We start from the raw sequence: 19281 nt of genomic DNA on the forward strand, positions 1-19281 counted from the left end.
GCCAGACATGACATTTATACAGATTTATCTTTATTGTGTAGATTTTTGCGTTCGCATACTGATTTAGATCTGAGTTTATACAGATTTCTTAAATTTAATACAGATTTTTTAAATTTAATACAGATATTGATAAAAAAATCATCTTAGAATATTCTAGTGAGTGCCGCACTTACTTACGGAAATATGAAAATTTATCTTTTAACATCATTTTATTATAGAAACACCATTTTATTAGTGAAAACAGATGGAGAAGATATAGACTTTTTATGCAAAGCAATACATATTTTCTATGAAAATATCTGGCATCTCTGTACACAGCCGATGAAACACATACAGCGTTATGCTGACATATGGCGGAAAGAAACCGGTGCTACTAGATTTGCCACAATGGTTATTTCATTTAACATATTTAACACGCTCTTTCTAATAATATTCGAAGCCGAAACAATTTTAGTGAAATATAAATATCAAAAATATAATTAAACTAATGTCACGGATACCAAAAAAAAACTTATTGATGATAATTTGAAGAAGAAAAACCAATTTTTTATAACATTATGAGAAAACTTGAGAACTTTGCGAAAAAAACTTTGCGATGAAAACAAAGCGCAATCAAGTGAACTAAGTGAAAAACTCTCATCTCATATTTTGGAAGCTTTTATTGCTTGTCGCGTAAATTTTTGAAGTTTTTATTCCTTAATTAAACAGATAACAAGTGAACATTACTAATTCTGAAGTCATCCAGCATTTAATAGTAGTGTAATTGTGCGAAGTAATGATGATGTTTTGAGACGAATCGATTAGCAGATATTCAGAAACGAACTGTAAATCTTAATTCGAAACTGACTCGATTTTCAGTTCAATAATGTTAAATCTAGGTTCGAAACTAACTTCAAACAAACGATTTGACAGCAGTTAGGGTGGAAACTTGGTTGGGTTTGACATCAAGCGAAAACGACATTGCTACATAATCGGTTCTTCTCAAACCTCTAATTATTGTACTCTTTGTATTGTATTATTGTACACTTGACCTTCTCATTTTGAATAATAGCCACTCTTTCACCCGTTATACCTTCGTTACTTTATGCTTTGACTTTTTTTCTATTTACTCTCCATTATAAAACCGATCAGTGGATTAATACACGTTTACCGGAATATCTCATTATCGAAACCATCTCTAACCAGAGCTTCGGGTTGCCAGGAATCGCCTCGCCACAGTCCTATTTGGTCCGATGCGTGCAAAACAGCTATTCAACAAATATGAATATGAATATGAATTTTCTCCTCCGAACAGTCGCGCTCAAATATGGAGCGGGATGGTGAAAGCGAATATTGCGGAATCGTGCACACGTGTGTTATGTTTGTTTGCTGCTATTTATGAACGATTGAATTGGCATTAGCTCGTTGGCTGACTGACTAACCGCGGTTTTGTGTCGGTCCAATGCAACTTGGAGCATATCACGACTCGAATTACGCCCCGGTCACATGCACTTTTGCTACTCGCTAATGGGGTATTATATTTACGTCATCGTCCGTTGTGACGACTCCATCGGTACAAAACTACTACACTAAACTATCCAGCCAGCTATTGTCCTTAGTAGCTGGTGGTTTAGCACCGCCGGTTGCGTCCACCGCTTTGACGCAGCACGTCAATTTCCACCTGTTACAGAAGATTCGAACGAACGCATCGATTTTCACTAACCGGAACGCCACTATCGAAACCGCAGTGACAAATATCAACATTTTGCCGACCTGCTCAAATCCGGTTACACGATGGAAGATCCAGCCAACGTTTGCCAGCTGGAATCCAGCGTGCAACAGCCATACCGTAAATGTTTGTGCTTTTCCGCTTAGGGCAAATTTCAACTTGGTGGTGTCACCCGTTCCCAGCAATAGTGCCATGTCAAACAGAATGGCTCCCGTTAGCAGTAAACAGTTCCACGTGGATCCCAGCAGGCCAAGGTCATCATCCATGTAGCCAACGACAACGACTGTTATGGCACTTTTAATCAGTAGCAGCATAATTGGTGAGGTGGTCTTTTCGTGGCGAAGCGCTAGAGCGGAGGGCAGCTGGCAATTTTGTGCCGCTTGGATAAACGGATCCGGTGATAGGAAAAAACTATTTAAAGAATCAGCATAGTAGCAGGACACTATAATTGGCAACTCGGGAATCTGAAGTCCGATGAGGTGCTCGTACAATGGTAGCAGCACGGTATGATTCGCCGAAACGACATCTTGCGGAAAACAATCAAACTCTTTGATGGCAATCAATAGAACTATCAAGCCGAACGTTAAAATCATCATCAACGTTAGCCCAGATTCGTTTGCCGTGACAGTAGCTCGTATTGAAGACCAATTAAACCAAATTTTAGCTACCCAAAAACTCATGAAGAGAGACTTAATGTAGATGGCAAAAGTGGTCGTAGTCCATTGGATGTTGTAGCAGTTAAGCGCCGTTAGCAAACAGGTTGCAGCAACGGCGACCCAGCGTCTCCAAAGAAATAGCGACGTAGCATTCGGCTGCGGATAAATCAGAATCGTCATGTATTCCAGGATGATATCAGAAGCACATATCAACATGTAAATATTTCCCACAATCGAAGCCGTAAATTGAACATGTGCGTAAATGGTGGCCACACCATCCCCAAGCGAGTTCAACAAAAACTGATAAGAATCGTTAGGATGAGCTGAAAAGAAATAAATCAAATATTTGTAAACGCTCGCCCCAATCCTTCGGAAGACGACCTTAACTGACTAACCCAGTGACAAATCTATCGAGCTTCCAAAATAAATAAAATGTAAAACCAACACCGCTCCATCGCTGACCAGTCGAAAGTAACTGGGCGTAGGCCGTGTCTCCGGCATTTCCGTCAGTTTAGATCCGATACAGATGATGACACTGACGAAAAACGACGAGACCAGAAAATGTCGCCCGCTTAGGTCCATCTCCAGTGTGAAACTAATGAGCCGTGTCACAGCGCAACCTGTGTCTGATGCGAACTGTTTGCGGATCGATTTCAATGGTAAATATTTGAAACGACTGGATTGCGAACGACGGCTGACTCCCACATATGTTCCCACCGGAAAGCGACAATCGATTCGACAGTCACCGTTGATGGGTTCGCCTAGGAATGGTGATATCCCGAGTGGTGAGAGCAGAATGAGATATCAATAGTAGCACCGACCTTGCCGACAAGATCCCTGGCACGAATACGACTTTACAACAACCCACAATGGCCGGTCTGACATGCTGGCTGATTATATACCCGTGATAGAACAAACAGGTGACAGACAGATTACCGGATGCAGTGATTCGTAGGGTTAACATCTCCATTATTGGTACTATCTACTTCAGCAGGTATTGAACACAGTGGTCTATTAAACTATAGATGTGCATTCCTGAGGAGCTCACATTTGTTTATGGCCTTTGATTACGTACAGGAAAAAGATTTCGAATGATTTTTTTTAATTCGGTTAACTTCAAGACAAAAGATTTTATAGATTATCACTCTTATTCTGAATAACAACGTATCGTTTTTTTATCGTATTTCATTCGTATTTCTAATAACGCTAACATAATCAAAGGTAGCCATGATTCGACCGAACCATATTCGATCAAAAAACCAATACACCGTTATTCAGAATAAGGGCGTATGATAAGGTAAACAACGTGTCAAAAAATCAAGCTTTCGTCATTATTTTTTAGTTACCTACGTCCGTTTTGGGTTTTCGTCCAATGCACAGTGGTTCGAAACGTGGAAAAAAGCGTGCAAAAATATTTTCACTATTAAATATTAGTTTTTTGTAATTGGTGTATTCACAAAAGTTGTTTGTAATTAAATGGCGCTCCTTTTGATGTAAAAAGTTACTAGGGTGGTTCTTGTTTAGATAGAAATCTGAAATCTAATTTTCTTAATTGAACTCAAACATGATTTCACCGACGACACGACCAGACACTCAGAAGAAAAATCAGCATTAAAACTGTTCGCTAACGATTCACCGCCAGTTACCACAAATCTAGCTACCCCTTGTAAATGATAAAAATAATCTTCTCGAGCAACACTGTTTAAGTTGCTATGTACTGGTTACCAAGGAACCCCAAAACAAATAAACATGTTTTGAAAGCGGTGGAATATTAGTGTTAAACTTTGTCCAAATTAAGCAGAAATGCATTTTCAGAATTCAATCGAAACTATGGATAAAACCAACGAACGAGGACAATGATCTACTTCCAGCGATTCATCCGTACACTTCCACTGCTAGCTTTTCTGGGCAGTAGGATTCGGTGTAATATGCCGGTGTCAAAATTGTTTTGTGTCGGTTGATTGCGCAGCAGTGGAAACAGTATTTCTCCTTGTTGGCCACTATTCGAGGATTACTAGTGGAATTCCACAAAGAAATCATTTTATTGTACGTTATGCAGGTACCGCAGAGCACAAGCCTCGCTCAGCTCGTTGTCGGTCATTTCCATGTCTTCTTTCTCACACAACGGTTTCAAGTCAAGACCTGAATTTTGAACTTGGCTTTATAAAAGACATAATTCATACTCCTAAATTTGTACATTCCGCTCGAGTCAGGTTAATCCATTAAAATGTTCCGTAATATAATAACCGATCTGAAATTTATTTTGTTTACATTCATCTTGCCTTCGATATGCAGTAACCAAGGTTATGGTGACTGTTATTCAAAATCAATAAATAAATCAACTTGTGCTGCCAGTTTAAAAAAATTCACTAACGTTTTCGATTTGACATTTCCAGTTACTGAGGGGTAGTTAAATTTACGATACAGTTTTGATAGACGAGTGGCAGGTCGTGTCGTCGATTTCACTGTCCAATTTATGATTTCACTGTAGAATAAAGTTGTAGGAAATTTTATTTTGAGCAACTTTGCTGACAAAAGCACCTTTCTAGTTTTTCATTTGATCGAGTTACATCAATTTTCCCGAGTAAAAGTCTAAAACTATTATAAAAACTATTATTTTGCTAAAAGAAGTATGTTGATACGTTAAGGCGTTTAAGAGTTATGCAATGTTTTTGAGTTTTTGAAGGTATTTTTAAGACTAATTGAAATGAGTTAAAAATAACACCCTTCTAATTTTCTCTCAAAATTTTACTAATGTTACGACCTTTCAGGCATCTAATGAATATTAATATTTGAAAGTTGACTTGATTTTGATAAAAAGGCGGGTGGGTAATGTCAAAGACATAACTGGAGGACGTGAATACGAATAAAACGCACGCTTCCTTCACACTTCCGAATATCAGTAAGTTAATCGATTGTGTGAATTGTGCAAGCTTTTCGCTTCCTCATTTTTACTAAAGTACGGATTAGTTACATTAAACATTCTGAGCTGAGAAAAATAGGCGAAAATTTTTTTAATTAGAACCTATCAGACTGTAGACTTTAGATAACATTTGGATCTATTAGAAGAACTGATTTGCATAATGTTCTCCATAATGATCTACTTTTCGTTGTATTCTGCTCTAATGCAAACGACCAGCAACAGGATGACGCAATCGCTCTTGTTTGAAGCGAAATTGGATCACCCCGCAACAGAACTGTTAACAGTGCCGTTGATTCCATATTGAACAATTTTTGGTTAATGACTTTCTTTTTACGTGATTTCGTTTGTAGTTTTTTTCACAAATGGGCGATTCCAATGGCCACATATAGAATTTTGATGTCGATCATTTCAGATAATGTGGAAACATTTCAGCGAAAGAAACTATCAATATATTGTACGGGAATCATTTCTGGTATTCAAAAAGGTCGAATTATGGAATTCTACGATATTAAACAGTGTTCGGAGCATTTTTCTCGAATGCGAAGCAGTTAAATACTGACTTTATTCGAACTTGTTTGGTGTGAATTTTTTGCTACGAAAAGTGCATTTGGAGTTATTAGAAGGATTGATTTGGCATAATGTACCCCATCATTTTCCACTTTCCGTTGTATTTCGCTCCAATGCAAACGACCAGCAACAGGATGATGCAATCGTTCTTCTTTGAAGGGAAATTGGCTCCGCGAACGTTCCGTAATTGATTCAATACTAATACTGGAACTGGAACTGAGCTCTGGACCTGATCCAACCGGAATGGTGCACTTGCTTTACTTTCGCTCAGTCAATTGCGCAGGCTAAAATGAACGAATTATATCAAGTGTTAACCACGAGAAAGGCATCATGAGTTTTCTTTTTTGATACTCATTGATATCAAACATTTCAGAAAACTTAAATTTTGAATTATTTGTGATTATGTCCTTCAACTGAAAATGTTATCATAAATTGATGATCATATTTTCGATGGCATGTCGCAAAAATTATGTTGATACGCTAGATACAACAAGAGATATTCACAATCACAAACTTATCACTCTGTAATTGTAAATTTTGAAAAAGCGTCCCATATTAAAGTAAGTCGTATTCACGACAAAAAAAACAATCATAACTTTTTACTGGTAGCTCATATGAGAAAGCTTTGTTTTAGCAAAATTCTGCGCAATAATTAGTTCAAAAACTCTTCTGAAGACAACTTTTCTATCGAATATTTCACAAAAAAGTTAGAACAAAATAAGTGATTTTCCAGGAGCCACCCTACTTTTACTCGGAAAAAGTTAGGTTTCAGATTTTAATTTGAATAAGGACCACCCTAGTAACTTTTTGCATCAAAAGGAGCGCCATTTGATTACAAACAACTTTTGAAAAGAAACAAACTACAAAAAAAACTTATATTTAATAGTGAACATATTTTTGTTACGCTATTTTCCCGTTTCGGACCACAGTGCAATGTTCTTTCTCGTGCAAGTAGGCGTTGAATTGAAATATCAAAGTCAATGGCAGTGGCAACTAATGGGTCTTAAGCGCGATTCAGACAAACCGTCATCGTTTTCGTTCCATTTTCATGACAATCGAACAGTTGAAAAATACACTTAGCAATCCGAAGAAACAATCTGGACAGAAGGATGGTTTTCTTTTATCAAAATGGATGGTGAGTAATGTTAGAGTCATAACTGGATGACGTGAAGAGTTGACAGCGCTATAGGGTGGTTCAAATTGTTGGCATAGGACTACACAATTGTTGTTAAAAAGAACAGGTAAATTTTTTTGAAAATTTAAACAGAAGTTTTCTTGTGTTTCATGCAATAATATTTGTGTTTCTGCGAAATACGTTTTCGAAAAAATTTCCTCATAAGAGGGCGTTAGCACAACATTGAGACAGATTGAATGATGCTGTCACGGTCCCTGGGCTTGTCTGTATCATTACTCAATGCACACTAATGGTGCCATGGGTGATGTCTGACAAAAAGAGGCAACAATACACAGAAGGGGAGCAATAAAATGGGCATGTTTCTTATTCGAAGTGTGCCAAACTTGTTAGGCATCGTCCATACTAGAACAAATACTACACTTTGATCTATGGAAGATGAAAGTGATATACTAATTAAATTTGATCTCTTTTGCTGTTTGGAACAAATGATGACCGAATCATGTCCTCTTTGTTACCTTTTGGAACCACATATGGCGTGAATAACATCGTTCATAACTTGCACACCTAGTATATTAGTTGCATGTTAAAAGTAGCTTTATCTTTGATTACATTGTAGAATGCCTGGTACTTTCTCAGACATTCGTAATTTTTACTTCGTTCCATACTAATGTTCCACTCTTCCATCAATCATCACTCATATTCTACTATACGAATGTAAAACATACATTTATTCCACTTTCAAGATTGTAGATTGAGTACATCACCAAACCATATTTGGTAAGTATAAGTTCTATATAATATCTGTTTTAATGCTGAATATTTTGACTATGTATTTGCACATGGTGAAAGGATGAATGCACAATTCCTGGCCAACGCCAGTGTTCAGTTGGACAACATAGACTAGTTCGTCTGGTGAGGAATTGGAATTGTATATCCTGGATCAATAAATGGGCCCTGTTTTGAATTTGCCCTATTCAACTGCTTTAATCCACCTAGTGATTTAATGATGCCTTTCTCATATCAATCATACTATCATATATAATACTGTGGTATTCATCAAAATAATTTTCTTCGATTCTCGAAGGAATAACCGGAATCGCTTAGTTTGGTTGTCTACTGATAATGACTACCGATTGGAGTAATTTAGATGTTGATTTAGATTTATTTTTACGTTTTTTGTTTCGGATGGTATAAAATTTTAAACACACTTCACATTATAATTCCGGAACCGGAAGTCGGACACGTGTAAAATTTAGGAATTCCGTATGAGACCACAGGACCTTTCATTTGAATCTAAGTTTGTAAAAATCCATCCATGAGATCCATTTGAGAAAATATGACCACTATTTCCGGTGTCTCCGGAATCGGAAACCGGGAACCATGATAGGTGGAATCAGTTTTATTGGCCGTCTACTGATAATGACTGTCGTATGGAGTGAGTTTGAGGCCAGTTTAGAAAATTTTTCAAGTGTGTGTTTCGCCCATTTAAGTGATGGTGTAACATTTTTAACACACTTTACTTCATAATTCCGAAACCGGAAGTCAAAATTCAAAAGTTTTCATTTTTAATTTAAATCTAAGTTTGTAAGAAGCGGTCAATCCATCTTTGAGAAAAAATAGTACACATATTTTAATTTTTTTGCACATTTCACCCCATAACTCCGGAGCCGGAAGTTAAAATTCAAAAATTTTGTATGGGATCATAAGACATTTTATTTGTATTCAAGCTTATGAATTTTGGTTCAGCCTTCTCCGAGAATATTCACGATCGAATATTTAACACTCTCTCAGAGGGTAAATCTTGAAAAGGCGCCCCATGGTAATTCACGACAAAATCATCACGTAATTCGAGTGCACTTTTTTCTTATTTTTGTACATTTTACCCTGTTACTCCCGAACCGAAAGTTCGATCTGGATACTATTCAATAACAGATTATGGGACCAAGAGACTTTTCATTCGAATCTAAGATTATGAAAACCGGTTCAGCCGTTTCTAGGAAATTGGAGTGATTTCCGGTTTGGAGTGCAGAGCAAAGCCTTGGTATTACATTCCTGTAGTGGAATTTGACCTTCTGCTGCAACAGACTTCGCAGACAATTCAGAGTGTACAGAACCATTGCATGGCTGGTGCTACGATTCTACTGACACTACGAATCCTTCCAGGTCGGGGTTCGAACATACGAAAACTGGTTTGTAAGACCAGTGCCCTATACATTGAACCGTCAACCCGGGAAAAGTTTGGAGTTCACAATCACTTTTTTTCGATACTTCCGGAATCGGGAACGGTATACTCAAAATCAATATATTTGGTCATCAACTAATCAAATCTGTCCAACTCAAGATTATACGGCTGTTTGAATGTATTTAATTGAATTTTCCGTGTAATGTATAAAAACACGTCCCACAAAATGAATTTTTTTATACACGGAACGACCGAAATTAGCTTTGCGCCTAATTCGTATTACTGTTTTTGAATTAGTTGATTTTAACATCAAAACTGCCAAAATAACTAATAAATTGGTTTATATTCAGAATTTAATTTGCTGAAAAAAGTTCTTGTTTTTAGCGAATATATTTAGATGGTGAAAATCCTGGACACAAACCAGCAACATTTCTATCCCACACGAAATTCTCGTTGTCAACTAATTTTGTTGTTAAAATCAAAAAGTTTGACGCTGTTTGGCTGCCATCACCACTGCAGAAAGACACCACAAAGAAAACAAGAATGCAATTGGTTTTATTAACAAGTTTGTTAGTCAAAAACTCATGAGAAGTGTCAAAGCAACACAATTCGTTGAAAAACAAAACAGGATAGTCTTGTTGAAATTGTTTTGATATATTTTATATATAGATTTTGAAATTTCTAACTAGCGATATGTAAAACTACTGTAAAGTTGCTTGGTTTAAGTTTATTTGTGGAGTGTCTCACACGGAACGACCGAAATTAGCTCTGCGCCTAATTCGTATTACTGTTTTTGAATTAGTTGATTTTAACAACAAAATTTCCAAAATAACTATAAAATTAGTTAAAATTGAGAATTTACTTTGCTGAAAAAACTCTTAGTTTTAGAGAATGTGTTTAGTTGGTGAATATCCTGGACTCAAACCAGCAATATTTCAATCCAACACGAAATTCTCATTGACAACTGATTTTGTTATTAAAATCAGAAAATTTGTTTCTATTTATCTATTACCATCATTACTGAAGGACAGCACAAAAAAACTAAAACTGAAATGGGTATTATTAACAAGTTTATTAGCCAAAAACTCATGAGAAGTGTCAAAGCAAAACAATCCATTAAAAAGCTAAAAGGACAGTCTTATTGAAACTGCTTGAACATTGTTTTGATGTTTTTCGCATGTGTTCGATATATCTTTATTTAAATTTCTAAACCGATATGTAAAAATGTCGTAAACTGTTAGTGGAAATCGTATTTATTCAGAATTTGTGCGCACTTGAAGCGATTGTGCGTAATAATGTTTTTACGCGGAACAGTGAAGTGAATTTCGAATGTTTCACTCTAATTGTGATGAAGTTTTTTTGTATCTTCAAACCTTCCGAGCTGCGCCGTCCGGTGTACTATTTGTATTCGGTTTTTATTTTCCGAGTGCTCAAAGTTTTCAGTGAGAATGAAGAAAACAGTGATTTAGAAGAAAAAAAATTCAAAAAGATGTTTACGTTTCGTTTATGTCTTTTTCTCCAACACAACATCGTATTTATACCTGCCAATATAGAAAAGACAACCGCGTCTGAATTTTTTTCGGCAGTAGTGTGCCATCTAGTGGCTAGTAGTCATTAAGGTGTAACCGTTTCGGTGACAGGGCGCCATATAGCTGCAGATTGCAGAAGCCAATTCAACCATTCATATTGGTTGAAAACAACATTATATTTCTTAAATTCAACTAAAAAATTAGTTGACTGGATATGAAGTGTGCCTTAGCTAAGAAATGACAGTACGTTTAATTTGTGAATTCAACTAAGAAAAATAGTCATTTCAACAAATATTTTATTATTATTAAGGGAATGAGAATAAAAAATCTAATTCAGCAAAAGTAAGATTTTTTTAGTTGTCTCAAAAAATAACTAACTAAAATCAGCAAATCAACTAAATTTTTCGCGAAAATGCTGATTTCGGTCGTTCCGTGCAGCTATCAGTGAATTATTAAAAGATTAACTAACAATCATTTCTGTGACCAGTGCAGAAAGTACATGTTTATTGCATATTCTATGCTTGCTTTGCCATTCCGACTTCTATCTCTGAACTTTATGTATGAGACGACATCTGAATGCTTTGGTTTCCGCTTAGTACATGTAAATAAACGAAAAAATACTCGTTTAGTCGCTCAATAATCAGAAAAGAAAGTAAACAAATCGAAACTGACACTTCCCTGTACGGTCATTTGGAAAATTTACCGTGATGTTACAAGCAGCATCTACAACAATAGAGTAGGACACATGAATCAAAGAGCTACTATCCGAAATGGTAAGACATTTTCATTGGCCATTCATTACATTCCGTGCCTAACCAAAGCAGATCGTTTGTAATTACGCTTCGTGATTGTAAGTGAGTGTTTACAATGAACAAACAAAATGTTGCTTTGGAGAAGCAAATCATTTTTACAGTGCATAAGAATTCAACAAATTAGATAAAATGAGTTATAATCAGGACCGTACCCATATGTATTGTTTCTTTTGTTAAGAGGCCTTTTACAAACTTAGGAAAGCAGCTAATAGTTTATAGTGCAAAATCAATTATTCACATTATAAACAGAAATAAATTTATTAAACTCAAGAAAGTTTATTGATCAAATCAACTGACAATTCCAATTAAAATAAATAATTAATTGGACTCGTTTTGGCTGTAGCTAAAATTAACAGTTCGTATTAGTTGGAATCAGTATACATTTTACTTAACTCAAGAAGGTTTATTGTTATTATTAACTGTCAATTTTCATTGAAATTAACAACAATATCACCTTATTCAACAACATTTTTTACTGCAATCAACAATAATTATTTGTTAAAATCAACCATAGTTTTGCTGATTTTGCTAAAAATATTAGTTGAATGAAAGTGGAGCGTGTCTTTGCTAAGAAATGACAGCATGTAAATGTTGCAAAATCAACTGAAAAATTAGCAAATTCAACCAACTTTTTAGCATTATTAAGGGGTTCAAAAATAACAAATCTGAATTAGCAAATATAAGAATTTTTTAGTTGTCCTAAAAAATAACTAACTAAAATCAGCAAATCAACTAATTTTTTCGCCAAAAAGCTGATTTCGGTCTTTGCGTGTACCTATCAGTCTGTAATTCCGGAGCCAGAAGTCGTATCCGAATGAAATTTGGAGGATAATATGGGGTTGTAAGATGTTTTCTTTGAACCTACGCTAGTGAAAATTAGATGAGCGGTCTCTGAGAAAATCGATTGCATTTTGCACATTTTACCACGTAACTCCCGAACCAATAGTCGGACCCAGATGAAATTACAATTGCAACTTTTGGGACTACAAGGCCTTTAATTTAAATCTTAGTTAAAAAATATCGGTTGAGCAGTCTCTGAGAAAATTGAGTGCACTTTTCATTCATATTTTTGCACATTTTACTCCGTTACTCCCAAACCGGAAGTCTGATCCGGGTAAAATTCAATAGCACCCTTGAGACCAAAAGACCTTTCATATAAATCTAAGTTTTTGGATATCGGTTCAGCCATCTCCGAGAAAATCGAGTGTACATTTTTGTTACAGATATATATTCGACGAGCTGATTCGAATGGTATATGACATTCGGCCTTCCGGGCCTCGGTAAAACATTCGGTTTTCACTGTGATTGCTTAATCTTTCTATATGAGAAAGGCAAAAAATTTACAGTGTCTTTTTATCGAAAACTAAACTAAACTGAAAGACTGTATCGTACAATAATTTAATTAATCTCAATTTGACATTTCACAGAATACTGGTTCGCTGGATATTCGCAAAAAGTATCAATAAAAGAAAAAGTGCAAAGAAAAAGTTTTAAAAAGAAACACTTGTTTGCCTAAAGCTGCCCGTATTACAATACTTGGACGGTTGGATATGAACATAATAACCTACCTTGGGACAAAGTTTCATTGAATTCATTGTTTTTTTGAAAATTAAATTTAAATTTTGAAAACAGATTTTCATCAGTATAGGACTCAAAAAGCCGAATTCCGTGCAAAATCGTATTCGAAGTTTGCAGCATATGTCATAAAATGATACTTTCCATTTTTTTTTGCAAATAATTGAAGTAGAAAAATGCCAAATCCTACAAAAAAAATTTCGCGCTGGTGATGTTCTCAAAATGAGTTTAATTTTCCATTGAATATACTGAAAAAAATACCAATCAAATTTTACACTGATAAAAATCGACCTTAATATTTAAATGATATTTTGTCTCAACATAGATAACTATGTTCCCAGCCACCCTTCCATATATTGTTTTGAAGGGAAAAAAGCTTTCCTAGTAAAAACTTTATTTATCCGGAACGGACACTTTCTGCAAATATCGACCAACTAGCAATAGGGTATTCGGTAAAATTTTCTCACAAATTAAGATTCATTGAAACTTTGGATGATTGTTACATTCAGCTTAGTTTAGTTATTAATAAAAAGACATTGGATAAAAAAACTCAGTTTGGACAAGAATTAGTTTGTATATTGCAATGTATAATGGAATATAACTTTATCAAAATCAACCGTTAGTTTTGTTTTGTAAATGGATTATAAATTTTAAAAATCAATTTTTTCAGTGTAGAACTCGATAAGGATGTTTTTCGTCGTTTTTTTAAGTATTTTGATTGAAAAATTTAACTGATTTTGTGAAAATAACTGGTATAACACTTTTTTGTAGGATTTATCATTTTATCATCATAGCTCTATGAAAAGCTAAGGGTGAAGCCAGAGTGAAAGCGAAACTTGACAGATCGCACGGAGTTTAAGTTCAGCAGAAAAATGACATTTATGTCAGAATGAGTGCAATGCGATCAGTCATTAATCGCTTCGCCACGCATAGAGTTCACTCTGACATACATGCCATCGGTCGCGCGACTTCGTGCGATGTGTCAAGTTTGATATCGCGTTGCGTGTCGCCTTCACTCTGGATTCACCTTAAGAAGCATTAGGCGGTCATCGCCTGGATGGATGTGATTGAATAAAATGGGTTAAACAGAATTGGACATACTCTGGTTAAACAGGAACCAAATAACTGCGTATAATGCGTTCTTTAGACTACCTTAATCTTCAACGAAAAAAGGTACTGCAATTGTGATTTTTCCTTTCACGTTTCATAGACTTATCAGGGCTTAGATGGTCAAGCCACCTGGTTGTTCGCCTTTCACCGAACATTGCGAATTTAGTAATTCAAAATGAGTGTCTAGATCGCAAAATCAATCTACTTTTAGGTACTGTGCATTGATGGAATATATTTTGCATATTTTTTGTAAAGTTTGTCCAAAACAGTTACTACTCGAACCGCAACCTGGATTCTTAGTGTCAGTAGAATCGAGGTTGAAATGATTCTTCTGTACGCTATGAATCGGCTGCGAAGTCTGTTGAAAAACATAAGGTCAAATTCCACAAAAGGAATGTAATATCAAGGCTTGGCTTGCCAAAATAGTTACGTTTAAAACTAAAGTCTCTCGATTCTCACCTTAATTGACGGGTTCCCCGATAAACTATAATACGATCGTCCTCGGTATGACACACAATTTGTTCATAATCACCTACAATCCCTACCAAAAAAACACAATCGTTTTACTAAGTAAAAGAACCACAACTAACAGCAAAACGAGCTGAAATTAATCGAAATTCATTCATATTATGCATTACATTCCTATTGGAACCGGCGGATTCCCAGCTGCTCATTGAATTTCCATCTATGCAATATCAGGTAGGATAAACGAGCTGTTTATTTTGACACATGTGAAACACGGCGGGGTGAGTGGCTGGGAGGCCCCTAACAACCCACAATCCATTTGGTATGCCATCTGTTTAACCCTAATAAACATGCAATTGTACGTTTGAATAAACTATTGGGAATGATATATACCAATACTTGCCCAGCCCCATCGGGCTACCTCTCCCTCTCCGCCCGCTTTGAATTCATCAGCAGAACCAATATGGTGGCCATTTTCAGTTCGGAGTGTTTTTGCCATTCGCTCACCGGCCGCGAGAAAAATTCATTCCTGTAAAACAATATTGATTAAACAAAACAAAAACCGGCCGAATTCGTGTTGATATTTTCACCCTCGTCAGCGGGGTGGGACGTTAACAACAACAGTTCGAAAACAAAAAATCGGAATGATGAAATAAACGAATAACCTGCCATTGTCAGCAGACAGGAAGGCCATTGCTGTTCACCCCTCCCCCCATCCTATTCCGGGATCGATCGACTGACTACCGGTCTGGCGGTCTAATTCATGCTGTCTATCAAAATCTACTCGATCAACAACCACAAGCTGGACGAAAAGTGCAATCAGGACTAGGTTTCCTTCGCCAAAGTTATGATGCTACCTAGGTAGGGTTTTTGTTTATCTATCTGATGGCTACCATTATGAAGCAGGTATTTGGTGCTGCACAAAGCCTGAAAAGTAGTTATTAATTGACTAGGTACTTTTTACTTTTTTAGAACAGAATAGGTAGAAACGCCCCTCAGCGATAGCTTGCGTTCAATAAGTTGAAATTAAGTAAACCGCGTTCAAACTAAAAATAGGTGAATATTATTCATCATTTGAATGAATGTACCATGTAAGAAAAAAAATCCAAACGTTGGTTAAATTCTCGATGAACATTAGAAACAAAATTAATCATCATTTTTTTTCATTCAACTATGATTTGTCGGTTGAAAACTTAAGGGCATATTCAGTAGTGTTCTAGTTTTAGATACATAATTTATATCAGTTACAAAATTTAAATCTGGATTTTATAACAAAAAAAAACTGGCAGCCCCAGCAGTGTTTTACTCGTGTTTTAAATACACAAAAAAATAGAACGGCATCGTAGGCCAGTTTCAAATTTGACAGAAGAACTGGTCGAATAAATAAAACTAGAACGGCTTGCTGGGGATACGTTTGTTCCAGTTTCTGTTCTATTACACGGAAAGACCGAAATTAGCGTTTTGGCGAAAAAATTAGTTGATTTTCTGATTTTAGTTAGTTATTTTTTGAGACAACTAAAAAAATCTTACTTTTGCTAATTTAGATTTTTTAATTCTAATTCTCTTAATAATAATAAAATATTTGTTGAAATGGCTATTTTTTTAGTTGAATTCACCAATTAAACGTGCTGTCATTTCTTAGCTAAGGCACGCTTCATTTCCATTCAACTAATTTTTTAGTTGAATTAGAGAAATAAAACGTTGTTTTCAACCAACATAAATGGTTGAATTGGTTTCTGCAATTAGCAGCTATATGGCGCTCGTTAACACCGTAATGACTACTAGCCACTAGATGGCACACTACTACCGAAAAAAATTTTATATTATTGGCACACTACTACCGGTTATATTTTCTATATTTGCAGGTATAAATACGATGTTGTTTTGGAGAAAAAGACATAAGCGAAACATAAACTACTTTTTGAACATTTTACTTCTAAGTCGCTGTTTTCTTCATTCGACTTCGCGAAATCGACTCTCTCACTGAAAACTTTGAGCTCTCGGAAAACAAAAACCGAATACAAGTAGTACACCGGAAGGTGTAGCCCGGAATGAGAAGATACAAAAAAACATCATTTGACGTGTACAATTAGAGTGCAACATTCGAAACTCACTTCACTGTTTCGCGTAAAAACATTATTACCCACAATCGCTTCAACTGCGCACAAATTCTGAATAAATACACTTTCCACTAACAGTTTACGTCATTTTTACATATCGGTTTAGAAATTTATATAGGGATATATCGTAACACATTCGAAAAACTACTAAACAATTTGCGAGCAGTTTCAACAAGACTGTCCCTTTTAGCTTTTTAATGGATTGTTTTGCTTTGACACTGCTGTCCTTCAGTAATGACGGTGATAGATAAATAGAATCAAAGTTTCTGATTTTAATAACGAAATTAGTTGTCAATGAGAATTTCGTGTTGGATTGAATTATTGCCGGTTTGTGTCCAGAATATTCGCCAGCTAAACACATTCTCTAAAAATAAGAGTTTTTTTCAGCACAGTAAATTCTAAATTTTAACTAATTTTATAGTTATTTTGGAAATTTTGTTGTTAAAATCAACTAATTCAAAAACAGTAATACGAATTAGCCGCAGAGCTAATTTCGGTCGTTCCGTGTATAGATCTTCCATATAGAACTCCTAGCTGCTGAATTTGCTCTAAGAATATTCGATACTCATTTTTTATTTCAATTTTGGAGTTTTCGAAAAATGATTTTCTGAAGTTCCTCGCTCACAAAAAAGAGCCTTTTTCCGACAAACTTCAAACAAAAAAGCAAAGTTCTGGCATTACATTGCCTTTGTGGAATTTGGCCTTTCTGTTTCAACAGACTTCGCAGCCGATTCTTAGTGTACAGAATCATTGCATGGCTAGTACTATGGATCCTACTGACACTAAGAATCCTTCCAGGTCGGGGCTCGAACATACGACAACTGCCTTGTAAGACCAGCGCCCTATGCATTGAACCGTCAAGCCGGGACAAACAAGTTTCCAAAAAAGCGATCCTTAAAAGAGAAACTCAACGCATTAAAATCAAATAAATAGCACAAAACTCTCTCCGCCCATAATGATAAAAAGAGGGTGGCGGTGGAGTTTTCAATTATCACCAGCAAGTTAAAATCTATAATATCAGCTGTTTGAAATGTATTAAGATGTGTATCAAAATATTAAAAATAAAAACTAAAAGAAAAAACAATTAATTTATGTTTATTTTGCAATTTATATTTAAGTTATCATGGCTGGTTTACCTCTAATCTATTTTGTCGTGAATACGACTTACTTTACTATGGGGTGCCTTTTCAAAATTTACCCTCTGAGAGAATGATAAGTTTTTGATCGTGAATATCTCTTGTTGTATCTAACGAATCAACATAATTTTTGCTACATGCCATCGGAAATATGATCACAATTTTATGATAAAATTTTCAGTTGTGTTACATAATCTCAAATAATTCAAAATTAAACTTTTCTGAAATGTTTGGTATAAACGAGTATCAAAGAGGATAATTCATATGGCGCGTTTGCCTTTCTCGTATTTTGAAAGCTCATAGCTCAGTGATCTGTGGAAGGATTTATATAATCTAACTACCAATAGAATCGAAATTTTTCAACTTAAACGTGTATAGCAAAAGCATTGAAGTATTTCAATAGTACACTATTGAAAAACCTATCTCATTTGACCCATGTCAACACCAGCCAATCAGAACGCGTTCTGAGGAAGAGAAGAAAATAGCTGCTGCTGTACAACAAATCGTTCAAGAAACATGTTCCGAAAAGTGGTGAATATCGTAGTGAGTTCCTCAATTTGGTCCTTCTGAATGCTAGAAACGAATCCCTACAGCATATTGATAGTTTCTTTCAATAAATTATGCAAATCTGAAATGAAATAATCGACATTAAAATTCTATACGCGGCTATTTTTATAGCCGTTAGGACCGCCCATTAGTGAAAAAGCTACAAACGAAATCACATGAAAGGAAATCTCTTAACAAAAATTGAATCAGTTTGGATTCTATCGCCACTGCGAGCAGATGTGTTTTGTGTCGTCTGCACAGCTAGCTTCGGTTTCGACAAGAGCGATTACGTCACAGCTGCCAGTAATTTCGATGGATGAAAAAGCAACGTTGGAGAGCATTATAAAAAATCAGCCGTTCTAATGGCTCTAAAAGTTTTCTGAAGAACTATTAGGATTTGTTGTTCGCAAATCAAAAGGAAATATCCTCAGTTTAGTGCAAATCTAGAACTAGATCTAGATTTTTGCACTTTTCGCTGTGTGAAATTCACAGTAATCGAGATCAAGTGAAGCCTTCTTTGTTTTTGCGAAAAATGTGGAAAAGGGGAATGCTTGCATAATTCATACAATTGATCAACTAATTGATATTCGGAAGTGTTAAGGAACATGTCAGTTGTTTTCGTATTCACGACAACCAGTTATGTCTCTGACATTACCCACCCGCCTTTTTTGAACCAATTCGAATGTTTATATGAACCTCACTTCAAGGCAGCTCTCTCATTCAATTGTAAGAGATATTTTGTTACTTTTAGAGATAAACTGACGGAGATTGAACTGAGCTTCGGTTGAGAGAGAGAGAGAGAGAAACGAATAGAGGA

At 35.7% G+C, this 19281-nt stretch overlaps 2 protein-coding genes across 22 annotated transcripts in view; both read right to left on the reverse strand.

Annotated features, from left to right (window-relative positions):
- LOC131425391 (sex determination protein fruitless) overlaps positions 1 to 19281 on the reverse strand; it is a 761905-nt gene that overhangs the window by 396204 nt on the left and 346420 nt on the right. The window contains exon 2 of one of the 21 annotated variants that reach the window (XM_058587247.1): positions 15056 to 15191. The exons of the other annotated variants lie outside the window; for them this stretch is intronic. Coding sequence (XP_058443230.1) covers positions 15056 to 15075 — 20 coding nt within the window. The 5' untranslated portion in view covers positions 15076 to 15191. The remainder of the gene's footprint in view (positions 1 to 15055; positions 15192 to 19281) is intronic. 21 annotated transcript variants of the gene reach the window in all.
- On the reverse strand, positions 1276 to 10469 carry LOC131425395 (uncharacterized). The gene is made up of 2 exons (XM_058587262.1): positions 2760 to 10469; positions 1276 to 2687 (listed from the first exon to the last, which is right to left on the reverse strand). Exons 1-2 carry the CDS (start codon positions 2944 to 2946, stop codon positions 1564 to 1566), a joined length of 1311 nt encoding a protein of 436 aa, XP_058443245.1. The 5' UTR covers positions 2947 to 10469; the 3' UTR covers positions 1276 to 1563.

This window comes from Malaya genurostris, chromosome 1 (assembly GCF_030247185.1).
Source record: "Malaya genurostris strain Urasoe2022 chromosome 1, Malgen_1.1, whole genome shotgun sequence".
NCBI lineage: Eukaryota > Metazoa > Arthropoda > Insecta > Diptera > Culicidae > Malaya > Malaya genurostris.